The sequence below is a fragment of the Eulemur rufifrons genome, chromosome 2, assembly GCF_041146395.1.
Source record: "Eulemur rufifrons isolate Redbay chromosome 2, OSU_ERuf_1, whole genome shotgun sequence".
Lineage (NCBI taxonomy): Eukaryota > Metazoa > Chordata > Mammalia > Primates > Lemuridae > Eulemur > Eulemur rufifrons.
The window spans coordinates 23,351,487-23,374,094 of NC_090984.1; the positions used below are offsets into that span (position 1 = coordinate 23,351,487).

The 22,608-nt window shown below is 55.4% G+C and overlaps 1 protein-coding gene across 1 annotated transcript in view; it reads left to right on the forward strand.

The window, feature by feature from the left end:
- The first annotated feature begins 15,518 nt into the window (after positions 1 to 15,518).
- HCN4 (hyperpolarization activated cyclic nucleotide gated potassium channel 4) overlaps positions 15,519 to 22,608 on the forward strand; it is a 43,995-nt gene continuing 36,905 nt past the window's right edge. Inside the window, exon 1 of the mRNA XM_069457736.1 lies at positions 15,519 to 16,300. Coding sequence (XP_069313837.1) covers positions 15,519 to 16,300 — 782 coding nt within the window. The remainder of the gene's footprint in view (positions 16,301 to 22,608) is intronic.

A 22,608-nucleotide genomic window follows, 5' to 3' on the forward strand; every position in this document is an offset into this window, starting at 1 on the left:
ATGGGCGACCTCTGAGCAACACTAGGCTAGATGCATTGCTAAATCTGGCCAGGTTGTCTTCCATTCCATTTACCCAGCTGCGAGCTGTACCTGCTGAGTGCAGCTGGAAAGAGTACACCCAACCTCAGGTACTGGCGCCTCTGCAGATTTCTCCAGGCTCAGCTGGGGTCCTGTTACTGCTTGGCAATCTTTTCAAAAAATAACTTTTTGTTATTTAACTTACAAAAAAAGCAATACAAGCATCTTATAGAAAATTTGGAAAATAAGGGAAGCAAAAAAAAAAAAAAATTATCCATAATTCCACCACCCAGAAACAACCCCTGCTAACTGGTATATATTCTTATGGTCATCTATCTGTCTATATATAGATATATTACATGTTCTTTTCAAAAATCAGATTATTGTGTTCACACTAGATTTTCAATTAATATGTCCTGAATATTTTTTCATGTCATCAAATATTATTTCCCAACATCATTTTGAATGGCTGCATACCATTCTATTACACAACCCTGATTTATCAAATTGGGTTATAAATTAGATTAATATTTCATATTAACCTCTCAAGCCCATCTGAAGTAACATGAAATCCAGTGTCTCTCTCTTGGGGACTTTCTCCTCCCTGAATTGTCCAAGAGCACCAAGGACTTCCTGAATCCTGAAGGGCTGCTACATCCAAAGCCAGGTGATGATGGCACCAGAGCCTCTGTTTCCCTGTGGCTTCCCCTGCCACCCCAAGGTGTCACCGTAGAACCTGGTCCTGCACAGTCTGAGCATCCTTGTCCACCAACACAGTGATGTCCACATGGTGCAGATTCCTACAGGGATCGTGGTCGTTCTCCAATGGAGGAGACCCCAACATGCCAAAGTGCCGAGGATGGGAGAGGCTTCCAGCCCCAGACACACCAGCCAGAATGCTGCCAGCTTAGAGCCTTATACTGAGCCTAGACCTACGTTCCACCACCAATGGATCTCATCCAGAACCATCTCAGCCCTCAGAGATCATCTAACCACGTTGATTCCCGAGGGGCAGGGGCTAAGGGTTTCCACTCCTTTGCTTCTGGAGGCTCTTTGCTCCATACGGATTGCCCTCCTCCTCCTCAGCAACCATTCTGGAGAAGTTATGAGTTCCCGCAAGTCCCTTCTCTGCACCCCAACTTCCCGCTGGTTTGCCATGCCTCCTCTTACTTGCCCTCCTATCAGGGCTGTCCTTCCTTCTCTTCCAGGCTCACCCCGAGCCTTCTATAGGCTGTTGATATTGCCCCACTCCCCTCCTGCATCTCGTCTCTTCATTAATTATTCGTCTATATCTTGCACCTTCCATCTCTCCCTCTTTACTAAGTCCTTTCTCTGCTCCAGACAAACAGATCTCTCAATCCCAGAAAGCAGACAAGCATATACACCTCCTTCAACCTTAATTCCCCTCCATCTGTGACCAACTCTCTCTTTACCTTTTTGGCCAAACTTCTAAAAAGAACAGTCCACTGTCCCTGTCTTGACTCCTCAATCCACACAACCTGGGCACCTCGGCCATCCCTCCACAGCAACCACTTTCTCAGAGGTCTCCGCTAACTGGGGTTACAGTGTGTCCCAGCTTTCTAGGAATAATTCTAGTTCACCCCACTGTCCCAGAGTCTTCTCCAAGTGTCCCAGTTTAAACACTAACGGTGCAGCCAGCCATGCCCGACACAACCCACAGCTCCATTGCAGCCATTCCCCACAACCTCCCTGCAACACCGACTCCGTCGACCATGTGGCTCTTGAGTTTCCTCCTCCCTCGGCTCCCCTGGTACCACTCTGCTGGTTTCTCACCTCTCCCTTCTGTGGCTCTCTCATCCATAGTCGCAGCATCCACTCTCTCTGCCAATGTTGGCACTCTGCAAGCTTCTGCTCCTCTCATTTAGTGTTTAATCTCCTGAATTTCACCCACACCCACGGCTCCACTCACCGTCCCTGCCTTCAGCCTCAATTCAGCGCAAATCTAAAGACTTCTGGGAATCGTGGTGGCTTAAATGCAGGTTTGCAAAACTACCCTCCCCACACTTGACAGAAATGAACAAAAAGAAACAAAGATGAGAGAAAAGGCTGCACCAGGGCCGAAACCATGGCATGATTCTCTCTAGACACAAAAGAAGACTTAAATGGAGACAGGCCGTCCTCTTGGAAAGGGACGGGGAGGGGAAATGCAATGGCATAAAGATAATCTATTTCCCCTAAATGAATTTATAAATTCAGTATAATCCTAATCAAAACACCAACGTGATTTTTTAATGTGATCGAATCATTTTACCCAGGTAGTTGATCTGATAAGAAATCTAGGAGAATTCTGAAAGAGACCCCTCTTATTTATCATTATTTTTTTAGATAATAGTATGTTACAGTAATTTTTAGGGGGGAGTGGTATAGGAACAGGAATAGGGAAAATCAATGGAATGGAGATAGAATCCAGAAATATATAACTGCATATATGTGTGTATACATATATATATATATATAGAGAGAGAGAGAGAGAGAGAGCACGCTTTAGTACATGAGGAAGGAGGCATTGCTAATTAGTGGGGAAATATGGACAATATAAGCATACAAAAATATATTTATAGAACGAAGATCTAAGTGAGTATTTCTTGAGGTGGGGAAGAACTCTTTAAGTGTGATATCTAAGTCAGAGATTGCAAAAGAACATGCTGATACACTTCACTACAAGAAAAAGAAAACTTGTGCATGGCAAACACTGCATACGAAAAGTTCAAAGAAATAACCAACTGGGGGAAATGGGTATTTGTAGCAATAAATGTCAGGGGAGGGAATACTCACTCCAAGATAGAAAGTTCTCCAGCTCAATAAGAAAAAGATAAAAACTGAATTAAAACAGGGAAAGGGGATGAGAAAAGTCTGGAAATCATGATTTGCCTAATTAGCCACGTGTGCGAAGGCTGGGAGGGCGTGGTCAGCCGGACAAGCAGCATCTCACCCATGTTATCGGGCCCTCCCCGTCTGTGACTATAAATAAGGTTCCATTAACATCCATAACCCAAAGTTCCTGCTGTTTTTCTTCTTGCACCTACAGGACCTCTGCCCCCTTCCTCCTCTGCCACAAGTATCTCTGCGAGTTCCAAAAAAGGGAGTACACATATGCTGAAACATCACCCGTCAGCCACAGTCCCCAGATGGCTTCTCTGGAATCCCTCCTCTTCTGTCCTCACTCAACACCTGCTGCCAGCAAAGCCACCAGAAACAGCCCGAGCATGTCACTCTGACAGAGACCCATGTGTGACTACTGCTCTGAGGTGCTATCCCCTTCCAATGTTTCCAACCCAACATTACCTGTACCAGAGGGCACCGGGCCCCACGTACAGGTGAGGAGGATGACCTTCTCCACTGCCTGCTGTCCAGTCTTCCTGCTCAAGCTGATTCAAGAGGAAGGGGAAAAGACAGAGAGGGAGGACAGAAGGAGACTGTATCAGTTTCTTATTGCTGCTGTAACAAAGTACCACATACTTGGTAGTTTAAAAGAACACACATTCATTCTCTTATAGTTCTAAGGTCAGAAGTCTGAAATCAGTTTCCCTGGCCGAAATCAAGGTGTCTTCAAGGCCCCGCTCCCTTCAGAGGTTCTAGGGCAGAGTCTGTTTCCTCGCCTCTTCCAGCTTCTAGCTGCATTGCTTTGGACTCCTTGGCACAAGGCCCCTCTCTCCATCCTCAAAGTCAGCAGTGTGGGCTCATGCTAGTGGTCACACTGCCTTCTGGTTCTGGGTCAAACCTCCCTCTGTCTCCCTCTTATAAGGGCAGCAGTGACTGCATATAGGGCCTTCCCACATATTCCAGGAGGATTATCTAAAGATCCTTAATCACATTGGCAAAGTTTTTGTCATCTCAGGTAACATTTATAGGTTCCAGGGATTGGGACCTGGTTATCTTTGGGGATTCTCGTCCGGCCTACCACGGGGCAGGTGTCTCTTCACCACTCCCCAGACTACTTTCTTCATTCTTCCTAACCGCCAGCTACCTTCTCCAGTTTAGGAAAGCAGCCTCCATGCATGTTCATAGATGCAAATACATGCTGATATTGAGGAGTGACATCCATGTCAGGAGTGTCAGAGCCCCAGCCTGGCAGCCAAGTGCCCCGTGATGGAGGTGAGACCAGTCCTGGGTGCACATGGAAAGTGGGTGACAGGTCAGTGCTACAGAGCTAAGCCTCTGAGAAGGTCAAGTCAGCCTCATCAGCTAGTCACTGATGGAGTCAGCAGCAAAGAAGGGCCCAGGAGCCAGTACCAACTGCCTGGATCTCCCAGGGGCTTCTCTTCTACGGTAATTTTCCCTCCCCATTGAGCACTGATGGTAGCAGCATCTTCACATTCAACACTGTTATCCCTCTGCCACCATCACTATCACTGCCCATCACCAACATGCTGGGTTCAGCCCAAGGCAGGAAAGAGATGAGCGCTGGACATAGGTTCAGGCTGACACCCAAGAGTCAACATGGGAGCTAACCAGGGCCCCAACCACAGGGCCCTAAAACAATTGCAGGTGGAGATGGGTCTGAGATAGGCATGCATACTTGACCTTCCAGGAGGCAGGAGCAAGGAACACCTGTGGGATGGAGTCTGCCTCTGAAGACTGCATTTAAAATGTGATGGGCAGCAGTGTTTTAAAGTCACCACCATAATCATCAACAGCTAATGCCTAATCACAACTGTGGCCATTAACAACAACATTGTCACCACCCGCCCACAGAAGTGCATAAGCACACAGTGCCAGCGCCAGGAGGGCACTGGTTGGAGGGAAGGCTGAGGAAGTTATGGCAGCCAGGCACAGAGCAGCGTATTTGCCAGGGGAGTTTGGACTTTATCCCAAGGCCAGTGGAATCCATTGAAGAATTTTAAGCAGATATGGCCAGATTTACATCTTGAAAACTCACTCTGGTAGCACCACGGATCGTGGATGATAGCAGAGCAAGGCTGGAGGCAGGGAGGCCTGTTGGAAGGCTGTTGCTGTGGCCTAGGCCAGACCTGAGGCATGGATGAGAGTGTGCAGGGAGAGAGATCACATAGGGAAAGAAAGAGCACGCAACAGACGCAGGGATAACACCCACACGTGAGGAGCCAGAGGGGGAGGGTGGAACACAAGGGAAACTGAGGATGCAGGAAGAAAGTGAGAAGAGTATGTGTCCCTGAAGTCGAGGGGAGAGGATGTTTCAAGAAGGGGAAAGTGGTCAGCAGCAGCATATGGTGCTCAGAGGGCAACACGAGAAGGAATGAAAGGTGGAGTTGGTACTCGGGGTCATTTGTGGTCTTGTTGAGACACAAGGGGTTGGGGAAGCCTGACCGCCACGGGCTGAGGAATGAGTGGGCATTGAGAAAGGACAGCAAGTAAAGCCCACCCTCTCGGGAAGTTTAGATGTGACGGGAAGGAGAGGAGGGGACAGAGAGGTTCAAGGAGCACCTTTTTTGGATAGCAGAGATTCAATCAAGTTTATATGCTGATGGACAGGATCCTGTAGGAAGAGGTTGAAATTTTGGGAGAAGTGGTGATTGACTGCTATGGTTTGAACGTGTCCCCCAAGAGGTCATGTGTTGGAAACATAATTGCCATCATAGTAGTTATAAGCGAGGAGATTAGGCCGTGAGGATTAACGCTGCTATTGTGGGAATGGGCTCCGCATAAGCTGGGCCCCCTTCCTTTCTCTCTGCTCACTTCCGCCTCCTTCCTTCCACCCCACGATGACCCCCCACCCCCCCAGGTGCCAGTGCCACACTCTTAGGCCTCTCAGCCTCCAGAGCCATGAGCCACATAAATCACTTTTCTTTATAAATTACCCAGTCTGTGGTGTCCTGTTGTAGCAACACTAAACGGACTAAGACACTGATGGCCCAGGAGGACGACACGGCAGATACGGAAAATACAATCGCATTGCTAGGCAGCACCACGGCGTGCCAGAGACTGGGATTGAAGCAGCACCAATCTGTGCAGCTGTGTGACTTTCTCTGGCTGCCTCTCCGGCCTGCTCTGGCTGGAGCACCCGTGGAGAGAGTCAACGGTCGCTTTGATCCAGGCCTTGGGTTTCCAGGTTGACAGACAAAAAGGACCATGAGGCAGGGGAGGTGAGCTCACTGGCAAGCTGAGGTCGAGGTGGTGGCTCTTGAGAGCTAAGCTGGGAGGGAAGGAACTGAGGGCAGGAGGGGTGGGCGGACAGAACTCGCTGTTGGTAAACAAAGCTGGATTTTATTCAGTGATAACTATCGCCATAGCTAGAGAAGGGAGTCCTGTGTGAACTGAACTCAACTTTTCTGAAACAAAAGGGAAGAGACTTTTTAAAAGTGGGTGAGCTAGGGGAAAGGCACTGAAGGGCGAAAAAGGGGGTTTCAGTCCCCGTGACTGGACCAGCTGGGTTTGGTAACTGGCACTTATCAAGTTGGCCTCCCACCCTCCCACAGAGACTGGACGACGGGGCCCTTGACTAGACCGGACAATAAATTCTTCCGGCAGCCTTGAGCTTCCCCAGGAGGGAATTTTAGAGCGCGGGAGCCGCCATCCGAGGGCTGCTGCTGCGTCAGTGTTTGTTTGAGTCTCTCAGTGCCAGGGTGCAGATGGGGTCATGAGCTGGGAGTCGCTCTGCAGTTTCCCCGTGCCCTTGGCAAGCAGGTAGGGAGGGAGAGCCCAGAGAGCAGGTGGAAGGAGCAGAGGCTGAGGTCACACGGGAGCCTGAATTTCAGGCTTTAGAGGTGGAGCGTCTCCAGGTTGAGGCCATGGGAGTTGGCGGCTGAAGGTGAGGAGAAGGCCCCGGAAAGCCAGATGTCAGGGCCAAGGTTCACGTGGAGCCGCTTCTGAGAGGACAGGAATCAGGGCGGGGGAGGAAGCCAGGTGGGGAAGATGCCCGAGTGACAGCCAGGAGGTGGCCAGCTGTGGGAGCCCCTGTGGAGGGGTGATGGTCTGGGAGGGGCCCCAGGGAGTGGCCACCCTGCTTCCTGACCCTGGGGTCTGGGAGAATGAGGATCCGTCCTTGGGCCTTCTCTGAAGAGGCTGAAGTGAGATACTGACAAAAAGGTACAAAACCAAACCCAGTCCTTGAAACCATGACAGCTGTTCTGTGCACCCTTTGGGTAGAAAACCACGTTCTGCTCATCCCAAACTTAGCACCTGGGGCAGGAGGCAGAGAGGAGAAAGAGTTCCACGATTCCCACGGATGGAGGGGATGCTTCCCTGCGGGTCCCAGCCAATTCCAGTCTGAGGACCATTTTTCACGGAAAACAGTTCTGACTGCAGACTTCAAAACGCACCGGACACGACAGCAGCTGTGATGGAGGCAGCTGCTTGTGGTACATGAGGAGAAGAGCCCAGCCTGGGTGGGACGGAAGCGCCCTCCAGTCCTGGCTCTTCCCCTACCCTCAGGAGCCTGATCAAGTTAGTCAACCTCTTTGAGCCTCGATGTAATCACCTGTCAAATGGGGATAAAAGCCACTCACCTGGCAGGGCTCTAGCAAGGATTACATGAGCTAAGCCGTGCTAAGCACTTGGCACGGTGCCTAGCACAGAGCAAGCGGGCCCAAGTGCTAGTTATCATCATGACTACGAATTCACTTACACTTCAAGATGAATTTGTGTTTGGTTCATCACGGGAGCATCTGCACACAGGGGAAGTGGCTGTTCGTGTGCGTGGGAGGCACATTCCTTATTCAGTCAGCTGGCTGTGCCTGGGGTCTCCCGGGGACCCTCGGCTGGTCCACAGTTGCACCTGCCACACTCTGTAACCTGGTCTCTCCCTGAGGTAGGCATTATCAAGGAAACTGAGGCCCAGAGAGGGTCAGGACTCTGTCCGTGGACGTACAGGAGTCCGTGGCAGAGCTGGGCGGGAGCCAGGCTCACGCACCTCCCTCTCGCCGTCTTCCCGTGGCAGCTTCAGCCTGCTGGCGTTTCCACAAATGCCTGGGCCTGGCTGGGCCCGTGTGTTTGCTGTGTTGCTGCTGTCACCGCCAACTGCTCTGTCGGCCGTGGGAGTGTGGGCCCGGGCTCCAGGAACTGTTGTCCCAACTCTGATTGTGGTTCCAGATTTAGTCACATTTCTGTCTCAGCCCCTGTCAGAGTCTCAATCAAAGTCCCCGTCACAGCCTTTGTCACAGCCTCTATCACAGTCTGGACCACAGCCCCTGTCACAATACCTGTCAGAATCGCTGTCACAGCCCCATCACAGTCTTTATCACAGCCTATGTGACAACTCCTGTCACAGCCTCTGTCATAGCCCATGCCGCAGTCCTCGTCACAGCCTCTGTCACAGCTCTGTCACAGCTCCATCGCAGTCTCTATCGCAGCCCTGTCACAGCCCATGTCGCAGTCTCTATTACCCTCTCCCTGGCTCTGCCTCTGCTCGGGGCCCTGCGCGGTGGCCTGTGGGGCACAGCTCTCATTACACAGCGGGACCGTCTCTCCCTGGAAGGCGTCCAGCGGAAGGAAGGCTCGTGTAATGGCAGGTTGCCCTGGTGTGCAGGGCTGTGGGCGGGAGGTTGGGCCGGGGGGCCTGTACGGCAGACGTGCTCCTCGGGGAGCTGGAGAGCGGATCTCCCGAGCCCGAGCCTGGCTGTGGCCCACCCCGTGTGCCCACAGGGGTCAGGGGCCCGGCCCCCACCTCTGGCAGGATGACTCCATGGTGTCACGCGTTGCTTTCATCTCCTTGCCCCCACTGTGAGCTCCCAGGGACAGGCACTGCGTCCTATTCTTTTTGCTCACTCACTGCAGAGCTGAGCGCAGGCCTGGGCTCCAGGGCACAACCTAACGACGCTCCCCAGAGTCCTGGCCTGTCTCAAGTCATTTCCAGTTGCCCCCCTTTGCCTCCAGAGCAACCCTCCTTTACGTCCTGTGTTCACCGCTCCTGCATGCTTGCCCGCCCCAGCTCCCGGGCTCCCCCATCCTTCTGCTCATGCTGGGCTTGGCGCCTGGTGGTTGGCGTGCCCCACCTCCTCTCTGCCTCCTCCAGACCAATTTGGACATGACCACCTGCCTCCTCCCCCTGCTTTCCAGCCTCTTATCCACGCAGCCCGTTTCTGCTTCCTCATGTCAGGTTTTGAATCTCAGTCTTGCCTCAGCCTGCAGGCGCCTGGAGGCGAGGGGCCGGCACCTACAGCCCGCTAGAGCAGGGACTCCAGTGCTCGCTGGGTAAATACACGGCCAGTGGCTGGACCAAGAAAGGGATGCAGTGAAACCGGAAGGAGAAGAAAACGTGGAGAAGTGGTGGAGAGGGCAGAGCCCAGTGTCAGTGGGGACTGAGAGCCAAGTCCCCTCCCTGGGCCATCGCAGGGCCCGGGGAAGCCCGCTTGTCCCAGCACGGCCTCTTCTTCCACCACCCACCCGGCACCATGTGCTGAGCCTCTTCTCGTCCCCGTCCATTCTGTCCCTTCCTTCTTTCTCTCCCTGGCGCCTCCAGCCCCGGCTGATGAAACCACCCGGGGGCCCTGTCTGAACTCACTTCAGCCTGGATTCCAGACGTGGGACAGAAGAGTCTCTGGTACTTACTTCTTGGCAGCTGTCCTCAGCCGGCACCTCAGGGGCCTCCCCCTCCCCGTGCCTCCCTCTCCAGCCTGGCTCTGAGTCCAGGTGGCCCAGACGTCCTGGAGCCCCAGCAGGACACAAAGACACAGTCCAGGCCTGGCTTAGCTGTCAGCACATCTTTCTCCAGCCTCCCCAGGGTGGAGGGGGCATGAGGTCCTACCGGGTGCTTTGGCAGAGTCCCCAGGGAACATCCGGGTGTGTAGGACCAGGGAGAGTAGGGAGATCAAGGGCAGTGGAGCCAGGACTGGCCTGGAGATGAAAGGGCTCAGGGCGCTGCTGGGTCCCTGGTGCTCACAGGCGGGGTCCTGCACAGAGGCAGGGGGTGGAGAACAGGACAGTACAATAGCTCACGCTCCTAGATCCTAGAGAGACCGGGCAGAACTGAAAAGGAAGCAGATGCCAAGCCCAATGGGACGTTGAGCCTGCAGGGGCTTTCTTATTCGCTAAGGCCTTAGTGTGATGGGGGAGCTGGCATGTGGGCTCCCAGTGTATTTTTATAGCCAGAGTCCGGGGGTGAGGGTGCTGGGAGGAGAGGGATCAGAAGGCTCTGATACCGTCCTTCTATGCAGACAGCAGAATTCTCTTAGGGCCAGTTCAAGGCAACAGCTTAGTGAGCCCCTAAGTTGGACACCTGCCCCTAGCCCTATCCTTGTTGAGCCCACTGTGAGAATGCAGCAGGCCTCATCCCTCCCCGCAAGCTACTCCCATTCACTGTTTCCCCCATAGTAAGTTTGTGCATGACACAAACACACGTATACACACACAGAGTAACCATTGCCTAGAAAACCCAGTTCACTTTCCACTTCCTCCAGGAAGCCCACCTTGACTATACTCAAGGGAATCACTGCTCTGAGCTTCTGAATCACTTACTGTGACCCTTGATTACAAACCTCAGCAATGGCCTTTTGCTGCTTTGAGCAGACCAGGAGCCACCCAAGTTAGGGCATCTCTCTGCCTCTCAGCCTCCATCACGTGTGTCTGTACACAGCGTTGGGCATCCAAGGGCTTGGTGATGATGGCTGGTTGATTTGTTTCCCCCATACATCTACACCCAATCTGGTTGTCCTCTGTGTGCCACCCCTTCCCCATTCCAGGTTATTCAGCAGGGAGCTTTGGGACAGGAAACCTGAGGAATGTTGCTGATTCCAGTGTTCTTTCCTGAAGGCCTCGTCTCAGGTCAGGACTCCCAGCAGGAAGTCTGTGTGTCCCTAGTCCCTGTCCAGCCCTGCCAAGAGCAGACCCGCCTTGGAGCAGAGCAGAAGGTAATGTGGGCAAGACCATATCTGTGCTATGGCGTCTGTATATGGATACCATCCTCTCCCCCTCCCCTGCCTTCTCAGAGGGTCTTGAGCACAGGGTCAAGGGTGTGGCCTCTGCGTCAGTGCCTCTGATCCCATTTAGGCAGCTGCCCATAGAGCTTAGGGCCAGGGCAAGTGCTTGTCCCAGAGAGAAGAAGGAAGTTTGCCTTCGGGAAACCCAGCCAGGACTTATGAAGGATGAAGAATCCAAAGAAAGTAATCTTGTATAGTAAGACATCCCTTTCATCCCAACAGCAATTTTTAAGATGACTCTATGAGCTAAATCAGATTCCAAAGGCCATGTGTCTTTCCCTACATTGGGTAATGCAGATTTCATTCAATCATTTCATCATTCAGTGTTTACTGAGAACTTACTACCAATGAGATACAATGCTAGGTGCATTTGTTTTCTCACTTAGTCTTTGCAATAACTTTTGAAGTATGTATCTTTAAACCCATTTTATACACGAGGAAGACTGAGGTATACACAGGCAGTAAATGACAGAGAAGAATTTAATTCTACAGCTTTTGTTTTCCAGTCTCATGCTCTATTGTTTACAGCAGGGATTCCCAGGCTTTTGGAATTCACAGACCAATAACATTTCAAAAATGATTTTTGGGAACAAACACAGAACCCTATGCCAAGTTTTTAGTTAGCCAGAGACATAAAAAATACCATCTCCCAGAACCATGATTTCATAAAAGGGCATTTTTAACACAGAGAATGGAGCAAGGGTATAACCTTAGAATAAAGACAGCCTTCTAAGAAAGGACAGTTGGCAAACTTACCCTAAAATATCCCACATTGTTCTCTCTCTCTGTATTTTTTTTTTTTTTCCATTTCAAGCAGAACTGGCTAAAACTTTGGTATTTCAGGGTGTGGGGAGCCACTGCCCTACCCCAGAGCTGCCTCTTCTAGCAAGAACAATGTCCTTGGCCCATAGCAAATAAACTTCCAGAATTTCCCACCCCACTCTGTCCATCCTGGTCCCCACCAAATAAGGTCTGAGGTTGATACATACAATCAGCTACATTCCACACTCCACCCCAGCAGCTCTTTGGAATTTCACTGATATTCAGTACCCTTCCAGGGAAGGAAGCCCATCCACCCCAGTCCCCTTCTCTCTTAGACTCAGATGTTTTCTAGTTTTGCATTCCAGGGATACTCAGGCCCAGGCAGCCCCACAGGGAGCCCATATGTCTCCTGGAATCCCCCAGACCCCCACAGATGCTGAGAGCAGCAGGTCTTCTCCCTAGCCCAGTCCTGAGGCAGGGCCTTCCCCTTGCTGGGGTCCCCAGGTCCTGGCTACTTGTTATCAGAGGAACCAGAGCAGACCCCAGGCCTTCTAGGCAGGAGAAGGCTTGAGACCCCAGTGGAGTAATGGGGAGATTACAGAATTGGGGGGGGGGGCATTCCTTCTCCATTCTTCACCTTCTTTCTGCTTCCTCTCCTTCCCGTACCTGTGCCTGCCCCACCCCACCTGTGTGAACCCACTGAGCAGTAGAGCAGAGCCTGACCTGTGGACACCTTGGTTGAAGTTCCAGCTCCATCATTTTCTTGCACTGGGACATTTGGCATGTCACTTAACCTCTCTGTGCTTTAGTTCTCTTCCCTGCAAATGGGAGTAAAAATGTTAGGCTGAGCCATGTGAAATTGCCAAAATTTGAACAAAATGGGCCCACAAAAATCACAATTTCCTGTGGTTTAACAAATGAGGTGTGAAGTGTTGGATATCTGTCTCTCACCAAATCTGACCCCCTCCTCCAGAAAGCCCTCCCTAGATACTCCAAGCTCAGTGAGATCTCCCTTTCAAATTTCTCATGGTTGAGGCATGATTTAGTACACATTTCTTCCCTGTGTTGAGTTTTCTCCTCTATTCCTGAACATGAGTTTAGCCTCTTTACAACTTGGAGGCCACCAAGGGCAGGACCTGGGGCTTCTCTGTCCCCAGACTGCTGGCACACCACAGATGTCCTCCATTAGGGCTTTCACACAGAAGAAACAGGAGAGGCCAGACCTCATCAGGGGTTACCGTGAGCCTGATATATCTGATGGTCATTTATGCCCAGGTTGGTCCTAGATGGTTGTGAATGGGTGTTGCTAGCCAAATTGAGGGTAAGTGAGGGGCTACAGGGGAGGAACTAAGAAGCCCTGCCCCCTGGCCAGCCTGTGGCAGCAGAATCCCAGGAAGCAGAACCTTGGTCACATCCTCTGTCTTCTCCAAGGGTCCCTTTCAATGCCATCAGCTAACTTCCAGGGTCCCTAACTCATTAGAAGAGCTGATATTTATTGATCTGCTCTCTGTCACCCTGCAGAGGTCCCTGAGATGAGTTGGAGCTGCTCTACCCTCAGGGACCTCAGTCCAGAAGGGGACACAGACCGTGTAACCAGTGCCCAGGTTCATGGGAACTAAGGGGCCACGGGGACATGCCTGAGGTTCAGGTCACTGGGAAGCCTGTGTGGGCAGACTTCCTGAGCTGGGTTAGGGCAGAGCAACTCCTAGCTAGACAGAGAAGCCAAAGAAGTGAGTGAATTACATGGAGGTCTTCCCCCTGTGCGGCGGGCACACCAGGGCAGGCAGGGCTTGCAGCCTGTTACGAACATTCCTTCTCAAGGAGACCCAAGGACATTCAGGGATTAGGCCTCCCAGCATCAGTGCAGAGAACTGTCAGCTCAGAACTGCTCAAAAGTAGAGATGCCAGCTATGGGTGATGTCATCACCCCAGTCATTCCCACCCCCTGGGAGGTCTGGTGGTCCAGTGGGTAGAGCAGAACAGCCCCTGCCAGGCTGCCCCCCGCCCCCATCCTGCCACTAAAATGCCTGTTCTGGATGGCGGTTGGGGGAGGAGGTGGTCACAAGTGGGCTAAGAATGAGAGTAGAAAAATCATTTGAAGAAAAACTTCCTGATCTTCCTCAGAGAGATGGCAGAGCCAGGGGACCTTTTTGCCTCCCTCCTGTCAGACTTTGCTGGGGATTCACTTCAGCCTTAACTCAGTCCCCAACTTTCCCTGGGCAACCCCTTCCCTCTAATGCCCAGTCTCTCCCCCCTCCCCATTTCTGAGCTAATCTGGGGTGTCAGGCTGTCTCAGGGTGATGGAGAGGAATAGAGCTATACCTCAGGCTGAGCTAGCGGGATTTGTCCATAAGCCCGGACACTGCCCACGGGAAGAGGACACACAGCTGGGGGACGTTCCGGGGGACACAGCAGACTCAAAGGGAGTCGGGGGCTGTGCAGCTGCTTGGGGTGGGGGAGGGGGCGGGCGTCTGGGTGGAGCAGGAGCTCCCCTAGCATTGGTCCACACAGGAGGTGTCACAATTTGGAGAAGGGGGTCCAAAGCCAGCCCGAGAGTACCACCAGGTCGCCAGAGGAGCAGGCCCACCTGCTCCGCGCTGCAGCCGGCCGGTCCCGCAAAGCCCTCTCAGCACCAGCCCGGAGAGAACCAGTGCCGGGATCCAGCGCTCGCATCCCGCGTCCGAGGCTGCCGCAGGCGCATTTCCTCGAAGTCCGACCGCCAAGGGCTGGGTCCCACCGCACGCCCCGTGCGCGTCTCCCTGAGTTTCCCCCACGCCCTCCTCGCCGGCCGCTGCAAGGCGTCGCAGGGGAAAGACTGGCGCGGGATTCGCCCCCCGCCCATGTCACAGGAAAACCCTGGGAGCCGCCCGACGCAGCGCATTTCCCGGAAACCCCCTCTCCAGGCGGGTTGCGGGAAGGCTGGGGCTCCGCATCCAGACGACCCGCACCCTCCCCCACCGCCAAGGAGCAAAGTGGCCGGGAAAGGCGAGCCCGGAGCTCGGAGAGGGAGACTGGGAAACCCCGCCCCTCCAGTTTGGGATGGGGAATTCGCCCCCGAAGCCGGAGCCCTAGACTCGAGGCGCGCTCCCAGCCCTTAGCCAGGGAAAGACATTCGAGGGCGCAGGACTGAGGACGCCTCTCACTCCGGCCCCCGCGGCCCCGCGGCCGGCCCGCCCCCAGCCCCTGCGGCCCCGGCCCGCGCGCTCTGCCCCTTTAAGAAGCCCAGGTAGGCAGGCCTGGCCGCGGGACCGCTCCTATGGCAACTCGCGAGCCGCGGCGGCTTCATGAATATTCTGGGGCGCGGGAGCCCGAGCGCTGCCGGAGGGCTCTCCGGGGGAGGCGGCTGTTGATGTAAGCCCGGCGGGCCGCTGGGCTCCGCGCGGCTGCGGCGGGAGCCCCGGGACGGGCCGGCCGGGCTCGGCCGGGGCAGGGAGGCGAGCTTGAGGGGGCCCGGCCACAAAGCCGGGGCAGCGAGACAGACGGACAGCCCGCCCGCGCCGGGACGCACGCGGGAGCCGCCGGCCGTGCGCTCTGCGCTCCCGAGCGGCTCCCCGAGCGCCGCGGCCGCAACGCTGCTTGTGCCGGCGCCCATTGTTCCCCGCGGGGGCGGGGCGCCTGGAGCCGGGCCGCGCGCCGCGCCCCTGAGCGCGGGAGGGAGGGAGCGCGGGGTCCCCGCGCCCAACCCGGCCCGGGAGGAGGCGCAGCGCGGCGAGCCCGGACCCGGAGCCGGACTGGGAGCCCCGCGGCGCGCAGCATGGGCGACTGAGGCGGCCCCGCGCCGGCTGTGAAGGACTCGTCCCCACGGGCGGACTGACAGGCGGGCGGACCTGGAGCGGCTCCGCGGCGCCGCGCCCCTGTCCCCGGCCCGGCCCGGCCCCTGGCGCCATGGACAAGCTGCCGCCGTCCATGCGCAAGCGGCTCTACAGCCTCCCGCAGCAGGTGGGGGCCAAGGCGTGGATCATGGACGAGGAAGAGGACGCTGAAGAGGATGGAGCCGGGGGCCGCCAAGACCCCAGCCGCAGGAGCATCCGGCTGCGGCCGCTGCCCTCGCCCTCGCCCTCAGTGGCCGCGGGCAGCACGGAGTCCCGGGGCGCGGCCCTCGGGGCAGCGGACAGCGAGGGGCCGGCCCGCGGCGCGGCCAAGTCCAGCACCAACGGCGACTGCAGGCGCTTCCGCGGGAGCCTGGCCTCGCTGGGCAGCCGGGGCGGCGGCGGCGGCGCGGGCAGCGGCAGCAGTCACGGGCACCTGCATGACTCCGCGGAGGAGCGGCGGCTCATCGCCGAGGGCGACGCGTCCCCCGGCGAGGACAGGACGCCCCCGGGCCTGGCGGCTGAGCCCGAGCGCCCCGGAGCCTCGGCGCAGCCCGCAGCCTCGCCGCCGCCGCCCCAGCAGCCGCCACAGCCGGCCTCCGCCTCCTGCGAGCAGCCGTCCGCTGACACCGCTATCAAAGTGGAGGGAGGCGCGGCCGCGGGCGACCAGATCCTCCCCGAGGCCGAGGTGCGCCTGGGCCAGGCCGGCTTCATGCAGCGCCAGTTCGGGGCCATGCTCCAACCTGGAGTCAACAAATTCTCCCTGAGGATGTTCGGCAGCCAGAAAGCCGTGGAGCGCGAACAGGAGAGGGTTAAATCAGCGGGGTTTTGGATTATCCACCCCTACAGCGACTTCAGGTAAGGGGCCCGGCGATGTCCTGTGAGTGCTCTGCGCGGTCGCAGGCACGCTTCCTCTCCCGGCCCTGCCTCCCAGCCGGAGTTAACTTTCCTTCCTTCCTTGCGCTGGGAGCTCCGAGAGAAGCAGGGAGCCTCTAGGCTCTGAGACACCCCCAGCCCTTCTGCACTGCGCTGGGAACTTTCCTCTGTGTTCAGACGCTGGTCTTCCCGGGTCTGGGCCGCATTGGAGACAGGCTGAAAAGGTGCTCTGATCCTGGCCTAGCCCTAACCGCAGCCAGGATAGGGCTCTGCCACCTTAAGCCACACATTCCACCTCCCCCTTCAAGGCTGCAGAGTCAGGGTGGCCATCCTAGAGGCTCCAGGTCATTCTGCCTGCAGAGAGAGCAGGGCCATGAAGGGAGGCAGACCTCTTAGCAGCCAGGCCAGATCCTTGGGTGCTGACCGCAGGCATTATCTGCCTTTTGGTGCCCTGGGAGACTGCAGCCAGGCCTCTGGGGGGCTGAGGTCACTGGGGCCTGAGGCCCAGGATGAAAGCCCTCTGCACCCGCCTTAACCCTGGGCCAAGCCTCTCATTCTGAGTGGTGGACCAGGGAGCAGGCACCCTGGGCAGATGGCATCGGACTGGCAGGGCAGCATGACCTTGCTCATAGTGGTCAGTGAAGATGCCTGGTGTTCTGACTGGTGAGCAGCTGTCCTGTGACCCAAGCTTCTCCAGTGCCCCATCCTCACCCCAGAGGCCCACGCTCCAGCAGCTGATAGGTCTCTCATGGGTCACTTGTGGGTTCCCAAACAAAAGATGTGACTGCCAGTTAGGGAGAGGGACCCTGCCCCCTCCTGCACCACCTGAGTCAGATGCCACCGAACAGCAGATACTACTGGAAGCTTGTGGGCATATCTATGCAAAAAGAGGGATTGTTGGTCACCTCTGGGGTTGAGATCAGGGATCCCCTTACCTCAATCAAGGTCCTGAGATCCCCCAGTGCCCCTCTGGGCTTTCCTAATCCATAGTGTTGAGATGGAGGTCTGGGAAACATTCATCTTTTTGAGCTGGGTTTAATTCTCTCATTCTCTGTGTCTCTCTGGCCCTGCCCCCTGTTTGTCTCCCTGCCTTGCCGACCCTGCTTGCCTGCCTATATAAATGAGCATTTTGCCAACCCAGAGTCCTCTTTGCAAACTCCAGGGAAGCTGGGTTTGTAATGAGAGCAAAGCCATTTTCCATCCAATGAGAGAGATTTTTCATGCTGGGAAGGACCAGTCAGACAACACTCAGTGGCTTAAAATAGGTGGTGAACAAAGGGCCCCCCTTTTTTTCTTTTGAGAGGCTACTCTTCCTAACCCTAATATCTAGGGTTCCTCTTTACAGAGGATGAGGGAGGCCAAAGGGCAGGCTAAACAGAGCCATAGTCATCAATTGTATGAGCATATGTGGGACCCTCCCATGAGGAACTGTGGCTGGGTTCCCAGTGCCATTTTCCTAAAGAGTGGACTCCACGTTGGCCAGTGCTGGGGCTTGAGGATCCCAGACTGAGCTAGGGAGGAGTGGGCAGGAGCCATGTCTCCTCCACCCCCCAGATGTCCCGGGTTTCTCCTCTCTCCGAATGCCTCAGTGGTGACAGATAGGGTGTTCCAGTACCAAGCACTTGCGATTGTTGAAGGACCCTCCTCACCCTTGCTCAGCTCTCTGCGTCTTTGCTGTCAGAAGGCCTCTGTGTGGGTTCTCATCACCAAGCCCATTGCCTGGGGTGGGGGGCCTGCAAAGGACCAACCCCAGGCATTCCTAGCCTCCTCCGACGGCAAGCAGTGATTGAGGCCCTTCTGGGTGCTGGGTCCTACCCTCCTAGTCTCCGTTACTTGGATGGTGAAGACTTAGGACTGGGTTGATTTCATCAAATGGGATCCTTCCCCACCTTCCCGGTCTTACCTCTGCCCCTCCTGGTATGTCTGTTTGCAGTCCCCCTGCTGCAGAATCTCCCACAAACTGCAGGCTACCTGGGACCTTTCTGCAGGGGAGGGTGGTGAGGACAGGAAGAGGGGGATGCAGTGGGATTGTTGGGTGACAGGAAAAGGGGCAGACTGGGCTTTGGGTTTGTGCAATAAGCAACAGGGACTGGTGGCTGGAAGCCCACATCCTCTTTGCACAGCCTTGGAGCTGTCTGGACCTGGGTGGGGTGTAAGGAAAGAAATCCAAGAAAGACCATCCGAGAGTGTGTCTGGAGGGGCAGTAATCATGCCTCTCCTGCGTCTGGGCCAAAACAGCTAGTCTCATCTTCAGAAGGTCAAAAAGGCAAGGGCCTAGCTAAGTGTCCTAAGCTTAGAAAACCTACCATTCAACCCCACCTAGCCCCCATCTCCCCTAGCACCCCAAGCCTCAGTCCCTAGAGCTTCAGCCACTGGCCTTGGGCATCTATATGGAGCCCATCCCCGTTGCCCACCTTAGGCTTCACGAGAGCTTTTGCAAGCATTGCTCAGGCCAGTTGAGGATTTATTCATCATTTTGACGGGCAGGAAGCATTGATCGAGCAGAATTGGTTTAATAAAGAATCGCCAGCAAACCATGATAGATTGAGTTTGCGGTTAGGAGTTCAGGGCTGGCTGTCATGGGCTGCTTCCAGCATCTCCTGTTCCTGGGGAGCAAGGCTGGGTGCCTTTTCCAGGGCTGGAGTGGGCTGCACTCTGAGGGACCAGTGTAACCTGGGCCATGGCTGATGATAGGCTTTTCTAGGCTGTCTCCTTCCCCCGACCCCGTGCCCTGGCCACCCCTATGGCTCCTCTAGGCTCCACAGCCTGTCTGGCCTCCCCTCCCCTCCCACTCCCCATTTGCCTTTTAAAACTTGTATTTATGGTGTGTTAAGGGAATTGGTCAGGACACAGCAGCCCCTTGGGACATTGCTCCCTGGGCTTCTGCCCAAGGCTGGGTGGGCTCTTGGTTCCTGGGTGGGTCCTTCCTTCCACGCAAATGGTGTCCTGGAGAACATGGAACAAATAAAACATAGTATCTGGATAATCCTATTTTACCAAGAGGAGAGAAAGGGAGTGGGAACCCCAAGTGCAGATGTAGCTGGTTTCGTTCCCAGAAGCTGGTCAGGCTCAGGCAGTCTGCCTGGATGTGTGTATCTAGACGTCTGTCTGAGTGGGTGTCTTGGGGCTGTGTGGGTGGATGTGGGGGCTGACAGGGAAGTCCCTGTGTAGGACGTCAGTTCTGAAACTATTGCATCTCCCCAGAGCTAGCTCAGCCTTAAGAAAGGAGGCAGGCAGAAGCTTGGCCTTTCTCATCCCTGGCCCCTGCCCTCTCCTAGCCTGAGCGTCCTGAAGCCATGAGGAAGGAAAGGGAAGGGAGGGCCTTCAAGTGTCTTCTCCTTGGGGCAAAAACAGCTGGGCTCTGAAATCATGGAAACTGGGCCAGTAGCCTGGCAGGTCCCATGGGTAGCATGAGCTGACTTCCTGCTACTGTTCCCTGGCACCCTGTCACTGCCATTACTCACCTCCCATCACCTCCCCAGCCCTGTTTGCTATGCTATGGGGTCCTGCTTGGGTAATGAGCCTACTCTGAGCCTCAGTTTTCCTATCTAGAAAATGGGGTTCCTGTTGCCTGTGGCTAAGTCACACACAAATCAGTACAGCTGTGTTTGCCCTGCAGCGGTAAGAAGCTGCAGTGAACTGTGTGAACACACCTCCCCTGCCCTTACTACCTCCTTCCCTTGGTCCTGGGCTCCTGGACAGATTACACGGGCCTCTGTCCTTGGCTCAGTCCAGGGGTTCTGAACTGCTGGGGGTCAGAGACCTCACTGAGAACCTGCTGGAAACTATAGAGTCTCTATCCAGAAAGATACATAGATGTCCCCACACCTGCAGTGTGGCATTCAATTTCTGGTGTCTGTGGTCCCCTAAGTTGAGGACCATCTGGGGGCTTGAGGTTGTGAACCCCACTCTAGGTCATCCCAGAAGAGAGCCTGGGCCTGGCAGGAGGCGGGCGCTGGCCTCCTAGAGCCAGCCTTGTCTGGAGCCTGGTGGGAGTCCCTCTGTAATCTGGGGCTTGGGCCTCCCAAGGAGACGGTGAAGGGGAAGGAGGTGGCAACCTGGCTCTGGGTCTGGGGTTTCTGAGGCCCCTTCTTGGGTGGGCCTTCCTGGGGGCCACTGCTCAGGAATGCTGCTGCTGCTCTAGTGTGAAGAGCCAGACTGGAAGGAGCTGCAGGCCCGCGGGCACTGGAGGGGAAGGGCGCCTTGTTGCAGAGGGGAATTCCGAGGTGAGCTGCCTGGACGGTGCTGTCAGCTGGCACAGTGGGCAACAGGGTTCTCCAGGGATGAGACGTGCCCCACCTGACAAGGTGGGGCCGGTGGTGCTCTGGGCCGAGGTGCTCCCATGATGCTGGGTGCACAGAAACCCGACAGAAGCAGAGGGCCAGGATCCTCACACTGCCCGGGTAGAGTGGTCTGGGCTCCAGGTTCTCCCTGTTGGAAGGCTCCAGTTCCTGGTCTGGTGGCTACATGATGAGGCTGCCTTCTCCCCTCCCTGGCCCTACCTCTTCTGTCCCTTTAGCTGCTGTGAGCTGCAAGGCTTTGGGGCTGTCAGGGAGCCTGGCTTACATAGGAAGCTTCCAACGGTGCTGATCTGTCTGCCTGTCCATCTGCCCTCTCTCTGATGTTTTAAGGCCCAGTGTCCTTGGGTCTTCTGGGACACACTCTCAGGCCACTCTGGCCACTGTCCATCTCTCCTTCCCTGACCACCTTGTGGCATTTGGATGGAGCATTTGGATGTGTTTGTTATAATGCAGCTTCTCATGCTGTAATGTCATCCAACTCACCTGGGGATCTTTTTAAAATACAGATTCCCATTCAAGAGTTCTGGGGTGGGTGGGATGTTGCATTTCTGATAAGCACCCACACGATGCTAACGCCACTGGAGCACAGACCAGGACCATGCCTGGAGTACTGAGGCGATAGGCCATGTGCTTGTTCCATGCTCAGCCTGAGCTCCCTAACTGAGCTCCCTGAGGGCAGAGCCTCTGTCTTCTCCCTTTGGCCTTGGAGCCCTTGGCCCCCAGGCCCGACAGCAGGGTGAAGTCTGTGGACTGGGCCGAGCTGAGCCTGCAAACTTGGGGGTGCTGGATTCACAGTCTGCTCGTCTTCCCTTCCTGTGCTGCTGCTTGAACCCTGCTGGCCCTGGATGCCGGCTGTTGGCGGGGTGGGCAGGGGAGACCAGGTGGCCAGAGGACCCTCACTAATCGCTAATCCATCTTGTCCCACCACTTGTGCAGCTCTTCTCCCATCCAGAGGGCCAGAGGGGTGGGCCCGGCTGGGGGAGAAGGGGCAGGGAGTTCAGTGACTGCTGCGCTGCAATGAGATTTCCTGAAGGGAGCAGATGTTGTCAGTGAGAGAGTTCAGAGGCGACAGGCAGGGGAGCCGGTGTGAGGTGGCTCTGGCAGTGGCCAGCTGGGAGGAGAACAGGGGCATCCAGTAACAGTGGCTGCCTTGACACCTTGAGCAGAGGCTTTGTCCAATCTTATATCCCACTCCCCTGCCCCAGGCCATGCCCAGCAGCCTCCCTGTGGGCTGGGCTTGACTGTCACTTCTCCCTGCCCCCTCCTTCCCTGGAAGGCACGAGCCTCCATGCAGACGATTTGGCCGACAAGTGTCTTAGCAGCCTGAGTGGCCCTTGTGCCTGCCATAACACTGGCCACCTTGGGGGAATTCACCCAGAGCAGAAGGTCCAGCCCCTGGTCCCCTGGAGGCTTGTCATGTAACTGAGGAGGCAACCGGCTCCAGCACATGCTTGCTTGGCTCAAGGGCTCTTATAAAACTGCTGCTGCTAGTTGCTAATTAATAGAAGGGCTACTGCAGCCCGCCAGACAGTCGTGCCTGCGCCCAGGGGATGCTGAAGAATTCATACTTCCCAGCCAGTGAGGGCTACAGGAGGGCAGGGGCATTGTCTTGGCTTTGGAGAGGATGTTCTTCGCCAGCCGGGCTTCTTTACTGAGAAAGCGTTGCCAGGGCCTGGAAGTCTGCAGTCCCAAGGGCTAGGAAGCCACTGGAGACACTCTCTACCATTAGCACTGACCCAGCACTGAGGCAGGAGGCAGCACAGAGAGGTAGGTGGTGAGCTCCCCATCACCAAGGGCATGCAAGATAAGACTGACCAATACTTAGATCAGAGGTTGCCAAGCAGTACCCCATGGATATATTCTGGATATACACCAACACCCAGATGTGTTCTGTTTGGCCAGCATGATGTGTCATAACAAATCTTAGCCAGTGTTTTAAAATAGAAAGATGTAACATGAAATGTGGCTTCCGGGCTTCTCTGGAACACC